The sequence below is a fragment of the Sceloporus occidentalis genome, unplaced genomic scaffold (assembly GCF_023333645.1).
Source record: "Sceloporus occidentalis isolate IW3139 unplaced genomic scaffold, rSceOcc1.0.p SCAF_2, whole genome shotgun sequence".
Classification (NCBI taxonomy): Eukaryota; Metazoa; Chordata; class Lepidosauria; order Squamata; family Phrynosomatidae; genus Sceloporus; species Sceloporus occidentalis.
The window spans coordinates 25,785,245-25,808,002 of NW_028316982.1; the positions used below are offsets into that span (position 1 = coordinate 25,785,245).

At 41.4% G+C, this 22,758-nt stretch overlaps 1 protein-coding gene across 1 annotated transcript; it reads right to left on the reverse strand.

The window, feature by feature from the left end:
* Positions 1–1,741: 1,741 nt before the first annotated feature.
* On the reverse strand, positions 1,742–22,617 carry OTOL1 (otolin 1). The gene is made up of 5 exons (XM_089508919.1): positions 22,575–22,617; positions 11,820–12,194; positions 10,045–10,134; positions 6,602–6,673; positions 1,742–3,339 (listed from the first exon to the last, which is right to left on the reverse strand). The coding sequence occupies exons 2-5, from the start codon at positions 12,184–12,186 to the stop codon at positions 2,441–2,443; spliced, it is 1,428 nt and encodes a 475-aa protein (XP_089365045.1). The 5' UTR covers positions 12,187–12,194; positions 22,575–22,617; the 3' UTR covers positions 1,742–2,440.
* Between the last annotated feature and the right edge of the window lie 141 nt (positions 22,618–22,758).

Here is a 22,758-nt window from a genome sequence, read left to right on the forward strand (position 1 = left end):
CCCCCCCCCCCCAATTCCAAAACACACACGACAAACATTTGGGCATTTGACGTGGCTTTTTGCATATTTCAGAGGCTTATTGCATAACCAAACCCTTTGGGTTTAACATTTAACATGGTTATCTATTTAACATTTAGGTTATTACATATTTCAGTTGCTTATTCCATAACCAAGGTCGCCATAAGTTGGAAAGGAGTTGAAGGCACACAGAACAGCAGCAACAACAACAGAGGAGGAAGAAAGGGGGGAGAAGAAAAATGAAGGAGAAGGAGAAAGAAGAAAAGAAGGAGAAAGAACAATAGGAAAAATAAGATAAAAATAAGAGGAGGAGGAAGAGGGGAAGAAGAGGAGGAAGAGTGAAGGAAGCAGAGGAGGAGGAAGAGGAGAAGAAGAAGAAGAGGAGGAGGAAGAGGGGAAAAGAGGAGGAGGAAGAAGAAGAGGAAGTAAAGAGGAAGAAGAAGGGAAGGAAGAGTGGAAGGAGAAGAGGAGGAGGAAGAAGAAGATGAAGAAGAAGAGGAAGAAGAGGAGGAGAGGAGCAGGAAGAAGAAGAGGATGAAGAGTGGAAGAAGCAGAGGAGGAGGAAGAAGAGGAGGAGGAAGAGGGGGAAAAGATGAAGAGGAAGAAGAGGAAGTAGAGAGGAAGAAGAAGGGGAGGAAGAGGGGAAGAAGAAAAGGAAGAGGAGGAGAAGAGGAGGAGGAGGAGAGGAGGAAGAAGAAGAGAAAGAAGAAGAGGAGGAGAAAGAAGAGGAAAGGCTTTTTTCCCTGCCTGGGCTCCGTCCTCGGCGACGGAGCCCAGGCAGGGAAAGAGCCCTTGCCTCGGCAAGGCGTCTTTCCCTCCCTTGGCTCCGTCCTCGCTATAATGCAGGGGTGGGAAAAGCACATTCATTCTCTTCCAGTTGTAAAAGTGTGGGAGAGAGTCATAAAAGCATCCCTTTTGCCATACAGATTTTTCCAGCTTGAGAAAAGGGACAGTTTTATGACCTCCTCCCACGCTTTTATAACTGGAAGAGAATGAAAGTGTGTTGATGTCATGAGGAGACAGAAAGAGAAACACGCTTTTCTTTTGCTGCTTGGCAGATTTGTTTGACTGAGCCATGTTATGGAAAATCTTGAACTATCTCAATGTCTTCATCATCTGCTATAAAGTTATGTAAATTATCTGTAGTCATTATTTTTCTTTTCATAATATTTGATTGTAAACCTGCATTTGCACTTTCTTCTTTGACTTTTTTCAATAATTATACCAATTTAAAGAGTGGTATTTAGAATTCTCAGTCAAAAGGCTCTAGTGCCTCACCCAACTGCAAACCTCAAGATTCAGTGGGATGTTGCCATAGCAATTAAAGTGAGATCATAGCACTATAACTGTGTAGATCTCAAGAACATCTGATTGATAATCCAACAGCAAAATTGCTGCAAACTGAAGGAAAGGGTACCTAACATGAAGCAGATTTAAAAAAAAAAATTCTTACTTAATGTTGAAGATTAGGCACTGCCATAGTTTGTACTATCCTCTACTGGAGTGTGGGGGATATTGTTCATGACACCCAGACCAGTCTAGAGGGATGATTGTCACATCTGTATTCATCAGTCAGTTCCTCATTGCTTGATTTCCTAATTTGTGCCACATTAGATTAGTCTACATATTATGCAGAAGAAATCATTCACAATCAAGAAGTCATTGTACTTTATTAGTGAATACTCCAAATGAACACAATTCACATGAGTATTCAAAAGCCATTTTGATGAGTGGATACACTCCTCCTTTAATAAATTGATTATATGTTACAATTTCTACATTAAAATTTTCATTATTACATTGGCACTTAATATAAATTCATAGACAATCTTTCTTAACACTATTCCTGTGTTTGCTAGAAATGATCAAATTATATTTTAGCTGTTAAATGCAAGTCCCACTGGGAAAAATCCTACAATTCCACAACTGCTCATTTTCTAAAATACCAGTGCCAGCTCTAAAAGGGGCCATGAGTGCAGAATTGCAAGACTCGATTGCCTCTGTGATATCCTAAAATTAATTGATATCACAATTGGTAAAAACTGTAACCTTAATTATCTAATGAGCACAGAACTAAAACATGAAGATGCCAGACTGAGATGCTGGTGAAACATCAGGAATAAACTCTTCTAGAATATGACCACATAGCCCAAAAAACTCACCAAAAAATATGGACGCCAGCCGTGAAAGCCTTCAACTTCACCTTTTGGAGACTTCATCCATACATTTGTCAAAATCGATTTCTATACTATTTTCTTAGGTACCGATAAATGCTGTATATTTCAAGGCACTTTCCATTAATGAATATATATTTATTAGAAATATAAATATATGGACTATGCTCTGGATTAGGAAATATGCATCTTTAAAATAATAGAAAGGGGGCACTCTTAGATAATTCACTCAACTCCCTATACCATATTCAGAACATGGTGTCCAATGTTTCATCTGGATATAAAAGGAAGCCAGAAAATATGCTATCATCTTCAGCACTAACATAAACTCCATTCCAGTCTCGTGTAACTTCCAGCCAAACTTGATCCCCTACATTCAATTTCAAAATGGTAAGAAAGGATGCCTGGTCTATCTCTTGTCCATAGAGAGTCTCCCGGCTCCTGACCATCTTCCTGTTCTGACACACAATGCTAATTCGAGCAGGCCGCCCTCGTATTGTCATGTGGTAGGAAAAGATGTAAGCCCCAGCAACAGAGCAATTAAATTTCCCTGTCAAAGGGTTGTAATCTTCCTGGTCATTGTAGAGTATCTTGTCAAACTTAATGGGTGTGTTGGGGGGTGGGAAAGGTTTGGATAAGCCAACACTAAAAGCTGACCGTTGGGTTCTTGGGGCCTCACCCTTTGGGCCCTTGGGACCCCTTGCACCTTTCTTCCCAGGAGGTCCCCTCATACCTTTGAAGCCAGGAAGTCCTTTCATCCCAGGGGGTCCCATCATGCCAATTGGACCAGGATCACCTTTCTCACCTCTCACACCAGGGTCTCCCTTTTCTCCCTTTTGCCCATCCTCGCCATGCCCACCTTCCACTCCTGCATCTCCTTTAATGCCCTTTTCTCCTTTGAGCCCCATTTCCCCCATTTCTCCTCTTTCTCCCTTTTCCCCAGGATCGCCACAGTAACCCTTTTCACCAAGGTCTCCCTTTTCTCCCTTTTCTCCATTTTCACCATCCACACCTGGTAATCCCAGGTCCCCCTTGTCTCCTTTTTCTCCTTTGGTGCCGTTCTCACAAGTTTCTCCCTTGGAGCCCTTTTGCCCCTTAACTCCAGGCAGACCATGATTTCCTTTGTCTCCTTTAAATCCAATTTCACCTGGAAATGTTAAACACAAGAATACAAGGTCAGAAAGAAAAGCCACCCTCTCCAGTAAAGATATAGCCTGGATTATGCATCCCCCTCCCAGCTGCCAAATGATCCATACTACTAGGATGGTCTTGTTGGCTGAAAGGTCTAGGAACTACAGTCCTGTGAGATCTCTGAGGGGAGGTGGAACACATTTTGCTCCTCTTTACCATCATAAACCTTCCATAACAAAATGGAAGGGTTTCAAAACTATATGAGTTGTGGTCATGGTGGTTGTGATGTTCTTTATATACTTCCTTTTACACTGAAATGGGTCTGTCTTTGTTGTTCTTTGTTGTTATGTGACTTCTGAATTATGGCAACCATATCATAGGATTATCTTGGCAAGATTTCATCAGAGGAAGTTTACTATTGCCTCCTTTCGAGATTGAGAGAGTATGCTGGGTCACACAGTGGGTTTCCATGGCTGAGCAGGGATTCAAACCATGCACTTTCAGACCCCTAATCCAACACTAAAAATCACTTATTAAAGTGGCTTACAAAAATTAAAATGGATCCATGATTTCCACAGTCCCTTCTTTCCAGTAGCAAAAAGAGAGGTAGCCATATTGTATTCCTAAAATCATAAGGCATACAATTGTGCAAGTGAACCCATTGGCCAATATCTTTTTTAAAGCTGGCACAGCAAAAAGCTATGTTGTTGTATTTACATGGACAAAGGAGACAGCAAGGCTAGTTGTGGCAGATTAACTGGTAGCTTCCCAATGCACACCATGGCCAATTTTCTGGCCATTTTGTGGAGGTAAATGTATGGCTGCACACTAACTAGTCTGTAAGCCAGTGTTCTGATGTTGAACTGTTGAGGAGGAAATCTTGCATAAGGAGTATTGGATGCCTCCTTACACAAGTTTATAAAAGTTCCAGTGCAACCAGTCATTGTACCAGCATAGAACTCTAATAGGATTCCATTTATACTATCACATATTACAGGTTGGTATTGTGACATCAGGAGTTCCTCCATCACTAATAATATCCAAAAGTTGTGTGAACTGGACTTAAGTGCTCAATAAACCATTGCATTTTTAAAAAATGAACAGGGGTAGAATTATATAGATATAGATATATAGATATATATTCTAATTTTATTCCCATCCGCAGCTAATGAAAATAGTAACCTCATTTGAATTGGGGATGGCCAAAATGCAGCCCATACATCTCCCACATCCTCCCGCTGGGACACCGACATCATATGCTGGTGACTCCACTCCTGCCATATCACCACCATTTCTGCTACTGCAAAGATCACCACTAGTAGAAATGCAAAGATTTTTGTGGCAGCAAGGATGGCAGTGGAAGCTGGACTCTTCCATGTCAGTTTTGTTCAATTTTTTAATTGAATTATCCAAGCCATTGAACCTGATTAGTCTGAGTTAGATGTAAAGACAGCCCGGTTGGTATCGTGCACTAAGCATCAACCCAAGTTGCTCAGAGCAAGAAATTTACATAATAAGCACCAAGTCTAGCAAATATGAAACTATGTCTTTAATTAGAAATTATTTTTTTCAAGCAGTGCATTGAACAGGGGTAAAAAAACACACACACCTTTTCCCAGTTCTGTTTTTAACATCTTTGCAAGAACTGTTTTTAAGAATACGAAAGTGTTCTTCTTTAGGTAACTTTAAGGTAAATCTATCATGAAGTTTTCTTGGCAAGATTTGTTCAGAGGGGTTTGCCATTGCCTTCCTCTGAGGCTGAGAGAGTATGACCTGACCAAGATCACCCAGTGCATTGTCATGTCCAAGTGGCATTTGAACCCTGCTTTCTAGTGTTGTATCCCAATGTTCAAACCACTACTCCATGCTAGCTCTCATATAGGAGTTGTAGTCTGACTGCCCCAAACCCCCCAAAAAATGTCGACAGCTCTAAATCAGTCTTCAGCAATAGGGAGCCAGGAACACATGTATGCAATGTTCAAGATGATGGCCTCCTTCTGGTATGCTTCCTGTCACCCTGAGAACCAGAGAAGGGAGCCCTGAGAACCCTAGCTACTATTTTCACCTAGACCACTGGATAAATAATGTGGTAGATCTTTATACTTCTCCAGCTTCAACCAAGATCTTGACCTTCAATGTTATGGTTTTATTTTGTTTTGTTTTATTTTTATTTATGTCTTGTCTTTCCACCAAAAATCAGCTTGCAATTTTTAAAAATGCAGTCTTTGCCTTTGCAACTTAGCAGGGGTGTCATTAGGGGGTGCAGGTGTTGTGGATCAAACCAGAACACCTCAGAGTGGGGTGAACACCTGTCCATCCCAATTTCTCCTCTATCCCCCTGCCACCAGCCAGTACATCTCTGCCATCCATTGTCTGAAGCTACTGATGGGGGTTAGGTGCAGTTACATCTTCCACAAAAGGAAAAGAGTCTGTGGCTGCTCTGCTGCCATTATCTTCCTTTCCTACCCAGCCAGCAGCCCCGCCAGACCTGAAAGGGGCTACTGAGCAGCAGCAGACCTCATCCCCACCAGCAGCCACAGCACACCACCTTGTCATCCATTCCCACTCAATGCCCTGCTCTGCACTTCCTGCCCCAGAAGCAAGCACAGGGCCGGAGAGAAGGAGAGAAGGGAGGACAAGACAGGCAACAGTGTACCAGACATCTGGGAAAGGTGCTGCTGCTGCAAACTACAAATCCCAGTATTCCATAGGATGGAGACATGGTAGTTAAAGTGGTGTTAAACTGCATTAATTCTGCAGTGTAGAAGCAGCTTCTTTCTCCAATGGCAACAAGAGCCCCTGGCTCAAATCAGTGTCATGGTTGCTCACAGGCACCATACTCCAAGGCAAAACAACTGAATGCAAAGAACTTGCATTTTTAGTTTAAAATTCTTACTGCAAGTAATAAAGCCTTTGAAGAAGCATTTCATTCACTATTGGGGGGGGGGGGGGGGGATTCTACAGGAAAAATGAGAAAACATCAAATGTTGGTCTGATGAAGAAAACGGTGTGGCAAACTAGGGAAGACAAGATAAGTTTAGGAGACTAGGAGGGATAGATTTAGCCCCAGGATCTAACATTCCCCATCCCTGCTTTATAGATGATAACAAATATTTTTTAATTATACCTGGAAACAGATGAGTAGCCAGAGAAGCTACTGTAACAGGTTTCATCCACCCTGTAGCCAACCCAGTTAAAAGGCTGACAATAAAATTTTGAGCCAGAGAAAGATTCCAAATTCTTTTTCATAAATTCTTCTCAAATCCTGTGTGGCATACCTTGTTCTCCTGATTTGCCTGGATAGCCTGGAATTCCATTTTCTCCTTGCTCACCATGTTCTCCTTTGTCTCCTACAACATTTTTACAATATTATTTGTGACAGAAATACAAATTATATGATATAACACATCCCATGTCTTCTCTTTAGCTAAAACAAAAGCACATCTTAATGTACTTTGATTTTTTTCCCCACCTCTATGGATACAACTATTTGCTAGGCAGTTAAAGACTGTGGAAAAAAATCTCCCAATGAAGAACTGTAAAGCTTTAGCCCAGTGACAAATCTATGAGAATGTAACAGCACTCGGCACTTGAAGAATATAAGATGTCTTAGGCTGCATCCACACTGCAGAAACAATCCAGGTTCACACCCTAACTGTCATGGCTCAATGATAGTTTGCTGTGGCACCAGAGCTCTCTGTCAGAAAGGGCTAAGTAGTTCACAAACTACAAATCCCAGAATTCCACAGCATTGAGCCATGGCAGTTAAAGTGGTGTCAAACTGCATTATTTCTACTGCACAGATGCAGCCATAGTTCTTGTCTTTAATAGAGTTATTTCAGCAAACCCTTAGTTTGTTTATTTAGCAACTGATGGCAAATCACTTCCAGCTTATGGCAACACTTAAGACAAACCTATCATGGAATTTTCTTGGCAAGATTTGTTCTGAGGGGGGTTGTCATTGCCTTCCTCTGTGGCTGAGAGAGTGTGACTTGGCCAAGGTCACCAGTGGGTTTCCATAGCCCAGTAAAGATTCAAATTCTTTTCTCTCAGAGTTTTAGTTGAACACTACACACTGGATTTCTGTGTCTTTATTCCTTAATTGCTGGCTACTTTTCACACACACTTTCTATCAATTTCAGTGTTCACAGAACACAACAAGTAGGGAGGTCCCATTTGGTGCCATTGACTCCTGTCTAAACAGAGCCTATATATTGTGTAAACTGAGGTATGAACAGCGGACACGCCTTTTGGCACACTAAGTATTCTATTGTAAATCCCTAATATAAAATAAATAATATTTTTTGTATTTTCTTGATTTTGGTCCAAAACACACTTCAGAAATAATCCAGTTTGAGACCTCATTAACTGCCTTGGCTCAGTACTAGAGAATCCTTGGAACAACAAACTACAGTTCCCAGGATTCTCTAGAACTGAACCAGGGCAGTTAAAGCAGTCTCAAACTGTTTCTACAATGTTTTTGGACCTGTGAAATCAAAGCCTACATACATATACTCTGAATATAAAAACGTATAAAGAATACAAATGGAGTCCTGCCAGATTAAAGCAAAATTGTATCAGGATAATATAAACTGCTAGTGAAGGTTTTAAATTTTTTAAACTCTTTTTTGAACCATTTTATTTTAATTGTTAATTGATTTAAGATTTTATTTATTTATTTATTTATTTATTTATTTATTTATGGGATTGATATCCAGCCTTTCTCCCAAAATAGGATTCAATATACTTTTAGCCTTTAAATTGTTGTTATTGCTTTGAATTGTTTTAAATTGTTCAAACTGATTTTCCAGTAGACTGCCCTGAGTTCGCTGGATACATGGCAGGATGTAAATATTTAAGTAAATAAATAATCCCATTGAATCAATCACTGCATAGTAAATCAAACAAGGCTACACAACCCTACTTTGCTTTAGTTGGGATTAGCAATTGGGTTTAGAATGGGATAACAGAGTATAACCTTCTACATATTGATGGATTACAACTCCCAACATTCCCTGACATTGGTTATGCTCACAAAGGCTGATGGGAGTTGCAGTCATACAACATCTTGACATTGTCTGAACTGGCCAGAATTCTCTAGGAACAGTCCAGATTGTCCTGGCCAAAGAGCTGCCCTAACCTCCCCCCTTTACCTGGTCCTCTGTGTCCGCAACAGGATGGCTGTCTGGACGCACATCCTGCTGAGACACCCAGCACCAGCGTTGCCAATTTCCGGGGAATTCCCCAGAATCCAGGGAATTTAATTAATTTCTTTCTGGGGATTTTGACTGAATATTCCAGTAAATATTGGGGGATTCTGGGGATTTCGGATTTTGGTAAAACATTACAGGGACTATCTTTGAGACTTGTTGGTAATGCTGCCCAGCACATCCACTGAAGCTATAAGTCACTCTCTACTGAGGTCAAAACGAAGCGCCCCATGATGATCACATGGCTGGGTGCTTTGTTCTGACCTCAGAGTGAGCAATTAGTGACAGCAACAGACATGCAGGGTGGCTCAGTGGGACACAGACAGCCACCTCAGCATGGAACAGAGGGCTTCCTGGAAGATCTGGAGTAATATCTACATTTTTTAAAATCAGGTTAAGGGTGTTATACACCACTTCTGAAGCTGAACATGCTGGACATTGTCCAAACAGTTTACAACAGAACTGGGGTTTGGGCAGTGCATCATTCGGACAAGATACTGCCAGAAGGGGTGTGGGGAAATGGGCCTCTTGACCTGTGCAGACAAGGCCCTGGAGAGTTGTCCTCTGCTCATAAGAAGGGCATCTTTCCCTATAGTAACCAAAGTTGAGAAATCCCACAAGCATGAAATTATTATAAAAGCACTATCCACTCATGTTCCATACCCTCCAACATTTCATAGATAAAAGCAGGGACACATGTGGCCATGTAGCATCAGAGTGTGCTCAAGATGGCAAAGGTTGTTAATAAAGAAGGATACACAATCTAGAAGGGGCTGCAGCAATTTGCTTTTGCTCGAGCCTACTAGGAAGGATGAGATTCAACCCCCTCATCTCATTTCCTTCTCTGCTGAGTTAACTGAGTGTAAACTACTTTTGCAGCTTGAACTCAGTTTGCAGCAACTGAAGTATGCTTAGGACAAAGTGGGAAAACAAGATGAAAACAGAGAAACAGAGATCTGGGGAAATGATGAAAAAAATGGGACAAAAAAGGCTTAATCAGAACTGTGCCTGCCAAACTGGGACAGTTGAAGGGTATGATGTTCCCCAGAAACTGGTATTCAGAGGCATGTTGCCTTTGATGCTGGAATCCTAGATGCAGCATATAATAATTGTGACTAGTTCTCATCTATAGTCTTATCCTCCATGAATTTATCTGATCACTCTTTAAATCCATCCCTGCTAGTGACTACTATCACATGTTAAGGCAATGCAGTCTGCAATTTAACTGTGTACTGTGTGAAGACTCGCTTGCTTTTCTCTTCTGCCATCAGCTTCATTGCATGACTCCAGGATCCACTATTATTAAAAGGGGATTAAAATGTCTCCATAACCATTTTCTCCCTACTTGGAACAGAACACAAAAAAGTCAGAAATGGAAAGAAGAGCTTCAATCTCAATTCAGCCTTTCTACACATTCATTGACTGGATGACATGGATGGTCCATTTTCTCAGTTTTTGTTCTCAAAACACTGCAAAATTGTGGCAGTGATCCTCTTCATCTGTGTCCTTACCTTTATCTCCTTTGAATCCTTTTGGGCCGTGTAATCCAGGAATTCCTGGTAAACCTGGAAGGCCTTTTTCTCCCACATCTCCTTTAAGACCTATTTTTAATATATAAACATATATAATCATTAAAAAGTTATACAGTAGAGTCTCAGTTAACCAACATTTGGTTATCCGACATTCCAGATTATCCGACGTCAACACACCCCCAAACAGAAAAGGCCCCAAGTGGGCGGTGGCGGCGGCAAGCACCACCAGGCCCCATCACCAGCTTCTGCCCCAGCTTGACTGCGGGGGGGCGGAGTCTGCCGGGGCTGAGAGAGCCGATTTCAAGCCGCAAAGGAGAGGACTGGGTGCTTGGCCCAGTCTTCCCCTTTGCGGCTTGCTTTCCCTGAGCCGGAAGGGAATCCGCGGAGCCCCATTCGGACTGAGGGAAACCAAACCACCAAGGAGAGGACTGGGGACTTGGCCCAGTCCTCTCCTTCATGGCTTGAAGTCGGCCCTCTCAGTCTTGGCAGACTCCACCACCACCACCCCCCACAGCCAAGCTGGGGCAGAAGCCACTGCCACTGCGGAGGAAGCAGGAGGTAAGCAGGGAAGGAGGGAGGGAAGGAGACGGGGAGGGAGAGAGGGGGGGAGAAGGGGAGGGGGGAGGGGAGTCTGTATTATCTGACATTTTCAGTTATCCCACTATCAGCCGGCCCGTTTATGTCAGATAATCAAGACTCTACTGTATTATGTAAAACAATTTGCCTGTTACAAGAATAAAGAGAATGCCAGTATCAGGTGAACTATGGAAAATGCAACCACAGTCAGGTCCCACAGAATTATTTTTAAGATGGGGAATTTTCAACATCGGCAGGCAGATTGTTGTTACTTTATTCAACTTGCAGGGGTAGGGCAAACTACTTTTCCCATCCATTATCACTGCAACCACATTAAAAATGAAGACTCTTAGAAGCACAATGTCTACTTAGAATTGCACTCCATGTGTGCAGTGCAGCTAACTCCTAAGTAAGGCCTGAGAAAGACGGGCCAAAAGGGGCATGGCGGTGGCGATACTAGGGTTTGGGAGTGTGCAGTACCTCTTGAACCCTAGCACGTGTGGTTGCTGCCATGATTTCTCCTTTTGGTAGCGTGCATCATTGGCATGGCAACCAAACAGCCATGCTAATGATGCAGAGGAGAAAGGGGCCACCCTCTTTAGCGTGGGGTTGTCCAGGGGCATGAAGCCCCAAGGACACCCCTTTTCAGGGCCACGGTGAAACAGCATTTTGTCACTTCTCAGTGGCCCAGAAAAATGCCGGATTGGGGCCACAGGTGATGTTGTCCTGGCCCAAATCCAGCACAAAAAGGGGCAGGTGCAGACCGCCCCTTTGGGGCCGTCTGTACCAGGCCTAAGTGTCTAAATGACTGAACACAGTATGTAGCCTTTCTTATGCTTCAATGACAACAGCTGTCATAAATAAATACAAATAACAAATAAACAAAACACAGGTAGACAGTACACCACAATTCTACAAGACTCAGTCCCCTTGAGCAGAGAGTCTTCAAAGTCTTCCTGAAATTAATATTTAAAAGAAAATCAAGTCTTAACCTCTCTGTGTAAAGACAGAAAGGAGGATACCAGACTAGTGTCTCTCAGAAGAGAGCCTGGGCACAGCCACCTAGCTCCCTACAGAGTCTTCCCACTTCAAACACAGTCAGGTTTTTATGGAAATGTCAGAAATAGGAAATGGTAACATAATACTTCAAATAGGCTATCATATTTGCTTTTCCATACCTGGCATTCCAGGTTCTCCAGGTTCTCCCTTCTCCCCTGGAGTTGGAGGACAGCAATCACAGCAGTTGAAAAAGAAGTCAGATGAGTCAAGAGTAAAGTTTTCAAAAGGGAAGAGTGTGGTGGCTGTTCTGAAGGCATAGTTTGGAGATGACAGCTCTGTTGTTGTGTCACTCATTTCAGCTACTTCAGTGAAGAGGCCATCTTCAGTAGGTGGTGCATCTGAAGCATCACGGCTCTCCATAGCTTCTCTTTCAACAGCTTTTATCTTAGTAAACTTTGGGAAAGGGGTACTTTTGCCCTCTACCTTAAGATCAGCTATAGTGATTATTAAGATGAAGATGGCACAAGGCAAGTGTATGCTCCACATTTTTGCAGCTGCAGGAAGAGACAGAAAGATTTGTAAAGCAATTTGAGACTACAGTGGGCCCTTGGTATCTGCTGGGGTTTGGTTGCAGGACCCCTCCCCCTTCCCGGTGGATACCAAAATTTGTGGACGCTCAAGTCCCATTAAATACAATGGTATGCTAAAATGGTGTCCCTTCTATGAAATAGCAAAATCCAAGCTTGCTTTTTGGAATTTATATTTTTAAAAACTATTTTGAATCTATGGATGCTTGAATCCATGGATTAAAAAAATTATCGTTATGGAGGGCCAACTGTATCTGTAAATTGATCCATTTTGCACATTGGAAAAAGACAAACCAAAGTTCACTATTGAATGTATGCTCAAGCAAAAACATTTAGCCCTTTTTTCACTATACAATTATAGCACTATGTTACTCAAGGATCAGACTGAGGAAGTAACAGAGGAAGAAGAGGAAGCAAGTAGTACCTTTTTCTTTGACCACTAGACCCTATACACTGTTAAAGACCTGAAGCAATTGCACCAATTGAACCATTGATAATGCATCTGAAGAAATGGGCTGAAGCCATCAAATGCATATGCCCAATAAAACTTACTACACTTTAAGGTACTCTGTGCCTGTGTGTGTGTGTTCACTTCCAAATCACCTGTCAAATTATGGTGACCTCATGAATTCCATTGGGTTTTCTTGGTCAAGGAATACCCAGCAGTAGTTACCATTACCTTCCTCTGAAATATACCTCCAGTACTGGGTATTCCTTGGCTGTCTCCCATCCAAGTACTAGCACAGCCTGACAATGGACTCTTTATTGGTTTAGCTGCAACAAACTAATGAGCCCCTCAAAATTCTAGACATGCATAGTCTCTGTGCCTACATTGTGCTGAGCAAACATAGTATAATAAAATCATAGAATCCTAGAGCTGGAAAAGACCTCAAGGACCATCCAGTCCAACCCCCTGCCATGCAGGAATACACAGTCAAAGCATTCCTGACAGATAATCATCTAGCCTCTGTTTAAAAAAAAACAAAGGAGACTCCACAATAGTCTAAGAGAGCATGTTTCACTGTTGAAAAGCTTTTACCATCAGGAAGTTCTTCCTGATGTTGAAGTGGAATCTCTTTTCCCGTAGTTTGCATCCATTGCTCCAAATGAAGCTGCAGAAAACAAACTTGCTCCATCTTCAATTATTTAAACATGGCTATTATATCACCTCTTAACCTTCTCTTCTCCAGGTTAAACATACCCAACTCTCTAAGCCACACATAGGGCATGGTTTCCAGATCTTTCACCATTTTGTTTCTCCTCTTTTGGACACCCTCCAGCTTGTCAACCTCCTTTTTGAATTGTTTTGACCAGAACTAGACACAGTATTCCAGGTGAGGCCTAACCAAAGCAGAATAGAGTGGTACTATTACACCCCTCGATCTAGATACTATACTTCAAATCATGCAGTCTAGAATAACTTTGGCTTTTTTAGCTGCTGCACAATACTGTTGATTCATATTCAACTTGTGATCTACTATGACTCCTAAATCCCTTTCTGTTGTCAAATCAGGTAACCCCCATCCTTTATCTGTGCATTTCATTTTTTTTCTCCCTGTTCAAATTCATTGCGTTAGTTTTAGCCCAGCTTTCTAATTCATTAAGACCATCTTGAATTTTGATCCTTTCCTCTGGGGTAGCTACCCCTTCTAATTTGGTGTCATTTGCAAATTTGATAAGCATGCTCTCTATTCCTACTCCTTCATCCAAGTCATTGATAATGTTGCTGAATAGCACTGGACCCAGAACAGAACTATATGGCACCCCACTTTCTCTGCAGGATAAAGAGGAGACATTGGCAAGCACCCTTTGGGTTCAGCCAATCAACTATTTACAAATCTACTTAACAGCAGTATTGTCTAGCCTGTCTTTTACTAGCTTGTTGGCAATAATATCATTTGAGGCCTTGACAAAGGCCTTAATGAAATCTGTGGATGTGAAAGAGGCCATGGGTGTAATCTTGCTCTCTTGCCTGCTTGCATTTATTCTATATCTTTTAACTTGTATTTTGTTCTGATGTTGGCATGAGAACCCCCAAGGTTGTTACACATTATGCTCAATAAACAAAAATATTAAACTTTGATGTATAAGACAGGATAGTTATTTGTTGCAAGAGTCTGAACAAATAGTTAAGAAAGCATACTGGACAGGTAGGACTGGTGGTAGCTTGGACACTTTGACCATCTTGGAAAATAAACTAAGCCTTATTCTGAAGTGCAAACTGGAAGTTGTACTCCAAACTCCCCTATCCTGCTGACAATTGGCTCAGAGTGATACATCCTCTATTGTGAGGTATTGTGAAACGTGTAGAGAGCTCCAGCAAATCAATCTGGATTTCAAAGAGGGTAAGTACATTGTGCCCACATCATATGCGGGTGCGCTATATGCAGCTTTCAGCTTACGCTGAAAGCTTCACAACAAACAGGAAATGGCACTTGCGCCTGTGGCACACACACTGTGCACCGCCACGTGCACAAGCCCTATTATTTTCAATGGGATTCAAGCAAATGCGGAATTTGCCTTACACAGGGGGTCCAGAATGGATTCCCCCATGTAAGGCAAGGTCACACTGTATCTATATTTGATTGGCTTTTTCTGGTGTACACAACCCATTGTCTCTATTGCTCATACCACTTAAAAGTCATTAGAACCTGAAGGGCATATTCACCTCTGACCTTTTGCAAGCACATGTTTAGGTCATGCTTTGCCTCAGCTAGAGGTGTTTTATTCACTTTTAGGAGATTGCCCCTACCAAGTTAGAAAGACCTTTAAATACAGAGGGACAGAGAGATAATCTCTCTTTTTGACTTGCTCAGATCTCTTTCGGATGCCAGCTTCTCTACTCCAGTCTCCAAACATCTTCTTTATGTTAGAGGGTGAGAAAACCCATGTGTGTGTTTTAGCCTGTAGTATCTTAAGATTAGCTCAACCCCCTTAGTGGTTAGGAGAAGGGTTTTTACCTCCATGCTGTCTTTCCCATCTTTTACTTTGAGAAACAGCTTGCATTGAGTATAAACTGTTCTGTTGGTTTCTGCTGCTACCTTTATCTAGAAATAAAGAAATAATTGTTTTTACAGTCAAAATAATTATGCTCTTCTATCTTGGTTTTACTTGGATGTCACACTGGTTAAGTGTCCATTTTTGAAACCTTCATTCTGCAAGGTCCTGCAGAGAATTAGGGGTTGGAAAAGTTTTGTTTTCCCCAGACCAGTAAAACCAGAGCATTGCTCTTAATAAGGTGATCTGGTGAAAGGTTATCATATTTGGGGGGGGGGGGGATTAGTTCCAGAAGCAAGCAGACTAGATCTTTTCAACAGCAGCATTGCAGTGCCATTTTATGAACCTTGGGATTAAAAATGTGCTGTGAAATTCACACACTTTACAGAAGGAGGAGGAGGAGGAGCGTCTAGCTTTGTATAGGCCTACTGATAAAGCCCAAAAATCAACTGAGAAAGAGTCTATTGAATTCTTTAGCATAGGTTTTCATGGACTTCGGACCACTTCAAAATACGCATAACGAATAATACTAACCAGCTCCTTTGAATTTCAGTTCTTTGTTAATTTTGCCAATTTGACATTCCAGAACTCATTTTACAAGCAGACAGAAAGATCATGACCAATATCCAGCTTGATAAAAAATTGTCTACCACAACATTACTAATAACAACTTTAATAAAACTTGGAAGAAAACATCTGGTTTGTAAGGCTGAGTGAGCAAGAACATTCTGAGTAACTGAAGTATTTTCATAGTAGTTCATTCAGAGGACTGCAGAGATGAATCCCCATCAGAGATAATTCCATAATGACTATAAAGTCAAGCACAATTACACATATTGAAAGGTTTTTAATAGAAAGGAATAAATGGAAGCAAAATTAGACTCTAGTTTCTTGAAGCATTAGGAAGGCAGAATCTTCTCTGGACTGTAGCTTATTCTTCATTTTCGTAAAATTTCAAATAAATTTGCCCCATATAGAGGTCATTCATTCAGGAAAGGCAGTGAAAGGTTTAAATAAAACATTAACAAATTGTTTCACAGACTTCTTTTTTTAAATAATAATAATAATTCCTCCAGCATTTTCATCCAGTCCACAGCCATATGACTGACAACAAGTCATTTCACACAACATATTGACAGCCTGCTCAGATGAAGATTTGCACATTGCATTGGAACTTTCAGGTTTAAAATGTAAAAGCTGAACTTTCTTATATTTTCAGTGATGGATGAGGGCTTCCACATCAGTGGGGCAAGAACCCAGTCTGGGTTTTAATTTGAAATTCAAAGGATCTATCCAAGGTGCTGATCCTATTTGGAGGACAAGATTCGTCATCTTTAGGATTTGGACCAAAATCCAGAGCAGATTGCCTGGTTTGCTAACCTGAAAGCCACTAGTCACCACACATGAAGGAGAGCTAATAGGAGAAAGGATACTGATGCACATGCTGATAAGGGGGATTATCATATAAGGAAAAGGATGTCCTTGCCCATCCTTGTCCCTGTTTGCAGGTAGGACTTTCACACAATGCCATGCTGATCTGGACATCTTTTCTCATCCATGAAGTGACTGCAATGGTGTGAAAGACTTTTATACCAATCCTGTCATTGTCCTGTCAGTGACATGGAATTGTCCCGTCATTGCTCTTCATTTTGTAATAACAAAAGAACCCATTAATACAATTCCACTTTGCTGACAAGATAATGACATGTATGAATGTCTTTTGCACAATCGTAGTCATGGACGGGATAAGGAAGGGAGAGCAATCTGCTTCATTCCAGTCCCCATTTGATAATCTCCAAGTCTTCTTCATGGCTGCACACACTGTTAGTAAGAATGGGGCCCTGTGCTTCTTCGGTGTTTCTCTATGGGAATACTTTGCATTAATTTGTCCAGCCTGTCCTAATTGGTCATAGTGGGTAGGAATAATAAAGATTGGAGTCCAATATACTTAGAGGTTAGCTGGCTGGAGAAAGCTGTTGTTAAGTAGATGAGTCTGGAGGACGAGCTGAAGACTGACAGAGACTGAGGTGTTGGTGGAAGGGTGAAACATTTTTACAGTGGAGAGGCAATAGTTGGGATATATGTGAATGTGGGAATATCAAGGAACTGAAAAAAGTCTGTCTGTCTATGTGATCACATTCATGTCTATAGACATTTGCATGTGGGAGCACTCTGTTAAAGAACATGTGACTTGTATGGTTAATGTAAGGGATAATGAACTGATACTCAGGGTAGAGGCAGTCAAAGTGCAGTCCACTAGTCTTCACATTCATATTAGACCTTCTTCATAGACAGGTTTTGTGGATTAAAATTAAATGTATGGAATACATGACATTGGCTTAGTTTGGAGGGATTGAGCAGCCAATGGGAAAAAATTGTTGTTGTTTTACTACAGCTCCCAGAATCATGTATCAGAGAGATTCTGGAAGTTGTAGTGCAAAAAGAGTAATTTTTCCAACAATGAGATTGAAAATAAATAGCTGGCCAAAGATTTTTGATGTTTTGTGTTATCAAGTGTCCTTATCCTAGTCCTCTATAGATCTGCCTATCATCACCTTCTGGGAATATGAAGTTCCACAATAACCCTTATTTTGTTTTTGTTTTTGCTATGTTTTTTATTTTGTTTTTGTGTGTGTCTTATGACCACCCTAAGGTGAATTTATCACAAGATTTTCTGGGCCTGAGAGTGTGTGACTTACCCAAGGTCAACCAGTAGGTTTCCATGCCCAAGCAGCGAATCCAATGCTGATTGCCAGTCATAGTCCAATGCTCAAACCACTACACCACACTGACTCTCCTTATTTTGTTTAGTGTGATGGTAAAAGTGGTCAAAGCCAGGCTATTTAGACATGGGAAGATATTTATGACTTCTTCTAAAGATGGTCTATGGGATTGGCTACTGGGTGTGAACAGGAAATAGAAAAGTAGTTGCTTTAATACAAGATTTTTTTTTCTAGAAGATTCTTTCAATCTTTGCCTAATTGTAATTCACTATCATCATGTGTGAGCAGAGGTCTGGCCTGCTTACTTCACAGAGCACTTTGTTTCCAATACTATCCGAGGCCTCTGTGCCAATAGGCTGATAATAAGACACCCTTCTCAAGAGTCCCAGCCTCAGAGTCAGCCAAAAGGCAAACAAGAGAGAGGCTGTTTTCAAGGTGCTGGCATCAGGTTGATGCAAGAAGTGAAAGGTGAGGTGGTCACTTCCCTTTTCAGGAGAGTCCTGGTATGTTCTACTCCAAACACTGAGGACAATCCATTGCTTTGTAAGAGCTTCATAACTCTTAACAATTAGTAAGGTAATGGCCTGTGAGGTTTACTGAAGCAGAACATGAACTTAAACACTCAGGAAGGAATCTTTGGAAGGTCTTGTGACTATCAAAGGCAACAAGCTGGCATACCGAACAGTAGAGTGGTAGGGGTGGCAATGTCAGTGTTAACAAAGAAAAGAAAGTCTAGAAGCACCAGAATAGTTGCTTTATTCATAGATGCATCAGAAAAACACAATGGCAAAACATATAAAATATCTGCGAAGTCAGACATAATCTAAGAAGTGCCAAGAAGTACACTCTCCTCCTAGGCATCATAAATTAAATGGTTCTGCAGTAAGATTCCAAACAGATCTCTCTCTCTTTTTTCCCCAGAAGAATCTTTCAATCTTTGCCTATTTTTGTCTTTGGCTATTTTTTTCCCTCCTCCACTGAAGCTCTGTTTCAAACTTTGTTATTATGGGAGTTCTGTTTTCTTTTTAAAGAAAAGATTTGCAAGGCCAGGCACTAATGTTGTTGGGGTGTATTACCTTTAATGTCTTTCCCGCTCCAGATCTGCCACCTGATGTATCTACCACAGTCAACTTCACAATAGAGCTAACTTCTGATTCATTATAGCTCAGGTTGGTCTTTGTCTAGTCAATGGCAACTTTGTGAAGTTTTGTGGATAATGGCACTAGAGTTAACTATGGTCCAGTTTGGATGTCACGATAAGCCAGGAGAACCTATGTAGATGATGCTTGATCACATCTGCTGTAGTAACTAAAAATAATGGACCTGTGGTTTGTTCTTTTGATGCCTAAATCTACAACTATGGCTTTTCTTTCCCCTGAAAAGCCAGACTTATAAGCCATAGCATTCTTGGCTTATGACTCTGGCCTGCTGGAGGAGAAACAACCAGAGTACTTGCTTGAGATGTCAAAATAAACAAACCACACTTGAGGTGACAGTTTTCCTCACCTTAGTTCAGGGGTGGATAGTCATCCAAGCAGAGAGGCACCTCACAACAACATGACAGAGAGAAATACAAACTCACAAGCACACCCTGCTTGGACAGGTCACCAGAGCCTTGTTTCATGCTGGGGAATCTGCTGTTTTCAATGAAACATCGAGGTGCTGCCCTAAAATAGAGTGTAGTTCTTACAGCTTTTCCTCATTGCACATACTGTTTCCATGTCAAATTTCCCATTCGAGGAAATGAGCATAGGCACAGAAAATTCTACATAAAGTGAGAGAAGCTAAATCATGCCAGTTTGATACTGTTCATGTGGTGCTCAGGGCAGGTTGAGACACAGGCAGTAGGGTTAGAAGGAATCAATGGTCAACAATGGGGGAAAAAGCAGCTCTTTCAGGTGCCCAGATCAACAGGCAAGCCTGATCCAAAAGTGTTTATAGAAAGTGGGAGAATATAATTGGACTTCTCATTCAAAGAAATAGAAGCTTCTTTGGCTGGATACCTCACCTGCTATCTCTCAGTTCATTCCAATACCCTGACAGCTCAAATCTTAATGACAATAAAAGTAAGGGGGTAAAATGGTCATAGTCCCTGTAGTTGCTCTCTGACATTTTTGTCCATGACATTTCTGCTCTGGATATAGTAATTTTGCTCTTTAACATTTACATGAAACCGCTGGGAGAGATCATCTGGAGGCATGGGGCGCGGGGTTATCAGTACGCTGATGACACCCAAATAGTCTTCTCTATGTCTCCGACTGATTCAGTGACCAAGGATGGCATCTCTCCTCTTGTTGTCTGTCTGGAGTCGGCAATGGGCTGGATGAGGGAAAACAGACTCAGCCTGAATCCAGAGAAAACGGAAGTGCTCGTGATAGGTTCTCCTGGCCCAGGGATGGCGGTATTTCCACCTGTCCTGAATGGGATCACGCTTCCCATGAAGGACTCTGTACGCAGTCTGGGGGTGCTTCTTGATTCGTCACTCCACTTCACAGGTGGATGCGACGGTCAGGAGCACCTGTTATCAGCTTCGGCTGATACGCCAGCTGCGTCCCTACCTGAGCCGGGGAGACCCAGAAACAGTAGTACATGCTCTGGTAACCTCTCGTTTGGATTTCTGCAATGCACCCTTGTACCTTACCCGGAAGCTGCAACTGGTGCAGAATATGGCGGCAAGACTGGTCACTAATACACCTAGGACCAGTCACATAACACCGGTCTTAAAAGACCTTCATTGGCTGCCTATTCGCTTCCGGGGACAATACAAGGTGTTGGTTATTACCTATAAAGCCCTAAATGGCTTGGGCCCAGGGTACTTGGAGGACCGCCTCTCTCCATATAATCCGCCCCGCACACTCAAATCAGCCAGGAAGCAAATGTTAAGAGTTCCGGAGGCTAGATTGTCTATCACCACCAGGAGGGCCTTTTCTATCTCGGCCCCCAAGCTCTGGAACTCGCTCCCCGGCGAGCTCCGCTCGGCCACCTCCTTAGTCCAATTTAAGAAGGGGCTGAAAACACACCTTTTTGAGCAGGCATACCCCTGACTCCTGACTCCCGAATGCTCTCCCCCCCCCCTTCTGACAGCACTGTTGAGCTGGCATGAGATATGGTTTATTGTTTACTGTGTTTTTAATATATTGATGTTTTTATATTGTAAGTTTTACATGTTGTTAAACCGCTTTGATCAATGGAAAAGCGGTATATAAATAAAATTTTATTATTATTAATATATTAAATTTGGAGGGGGGGTCAGATTGCTGCAGCCCTAATCCTGGATGATTCCAGTTCTGGAAAACAGCACTGGAATGGGAGAGTTCTTGAAGTGGAAGGAGAACTCCTTCAAGTCATATTGGAGATCAGCCCTAAACATTTTACATGAATAAGAAATCATATAGTCCTTCCCTGTTATACAGGAATGAGCTTTTTTTTCTTCCATGTTTTCAAAGCAATCTCCCTTTCTTCAAGTAGCAAGATACAACAGTAGTATAGTTTTGTTTTACTACCTTCTGGAAGAAAGATAATGGGGACCAGCTCTCTCATTTTTGACATATGGACAATGACAGTTTAATGGCTTCCATGTCAGTGGGGCAAGAGAGCAGAGAAGTCAGCCAGCTGGGCAGAGTAAAACCATTCTAAGCATCACTATCCCCAATACTGTTTGGAGGAGTTTGCTCCCCTACTTCCAAAATGACCAAATGGCCACATCCTCTCCTTCAAATAATGGAATGGACTTTTAGCTCAGCAAAAACTCAAGAAAGAACACCTGAGGGCCCAGTTTGAAATTTCTCTATTCCACGGTCTATGGACAACCAAGTCTGCAGCAAGACAGAGGGAGAATATTACGAAAACAGTCCCACCATTTATGTTTCTAGTTTGCTGGTTTCTTCACCAGTACTTTCTCCATGCTTGGAGAAGTTAATTTTGGACATCAGCTTCCAGAATAGAGTCATGCTGGCTGGGGGATTCTGGACAATGTAGTTCAAAATGTAACTTCTGAGAGGTCTGACTAACCTGTGATAGAGAGCTTCCTATATTACTTCTCTGTTGATATATAGACTGTAGGCAGCTTTTCTTTCATTTTTTCTTCTCTCATTAGATTTTTCCTCTGTGCCATTTGGGGTTTTTTTTAAAAAACTGTATAATAAATTATATTATCCCACTTTAAGCATTCACTGAATAGATAAACAATCTAAAAAGATTCTAAATAAAATATTAAGACAAAAGATCCTTCCATATAAATAAATTTTGCCAAAACATCTAATTATATTTAATTACACTTTACTAATCTGTTTGGCATGAACATATTACCTGGAGCTAAGCTTTAATATACCTATTATCACTGACATTTGTTCACTAATAAAAGATAGAGTTAATTCTAGTTTCCAGGATTCACTTATAAAGAAGATCCAAAAGGATTGTTGTATTTCTTTCTCCTTTGCTTTGAACACAACCTTCTTGAAGTTTCTCTCGAGGAAAACTAGGCAGTCTCTTTGCAACTATGCACTTGTCATATATATAATTGGTCTCATGAATCAAATTTTACTGACAGTAACCTCTAAAGCCCAATTGTTTTTTGCAAAAACGTCTTATTGAAGAGGATGAAATGTTTATTATTATCATCTCCTACCTTATGAGTGTTCCCTTTATCAAGAGTTCTCACTCCACATAGCACACCGAAGAGGCCAGTCCAATTCTCTGGCAGGTAGTAATCTATTTTATTTCTTTAATTGCTTTAATCACAGCCAATTAAAGAATGCAGTGGGCAGAGAAGAAATGGGATTGGTGGTTTCTTCAGAAAGCCAACAGTACAA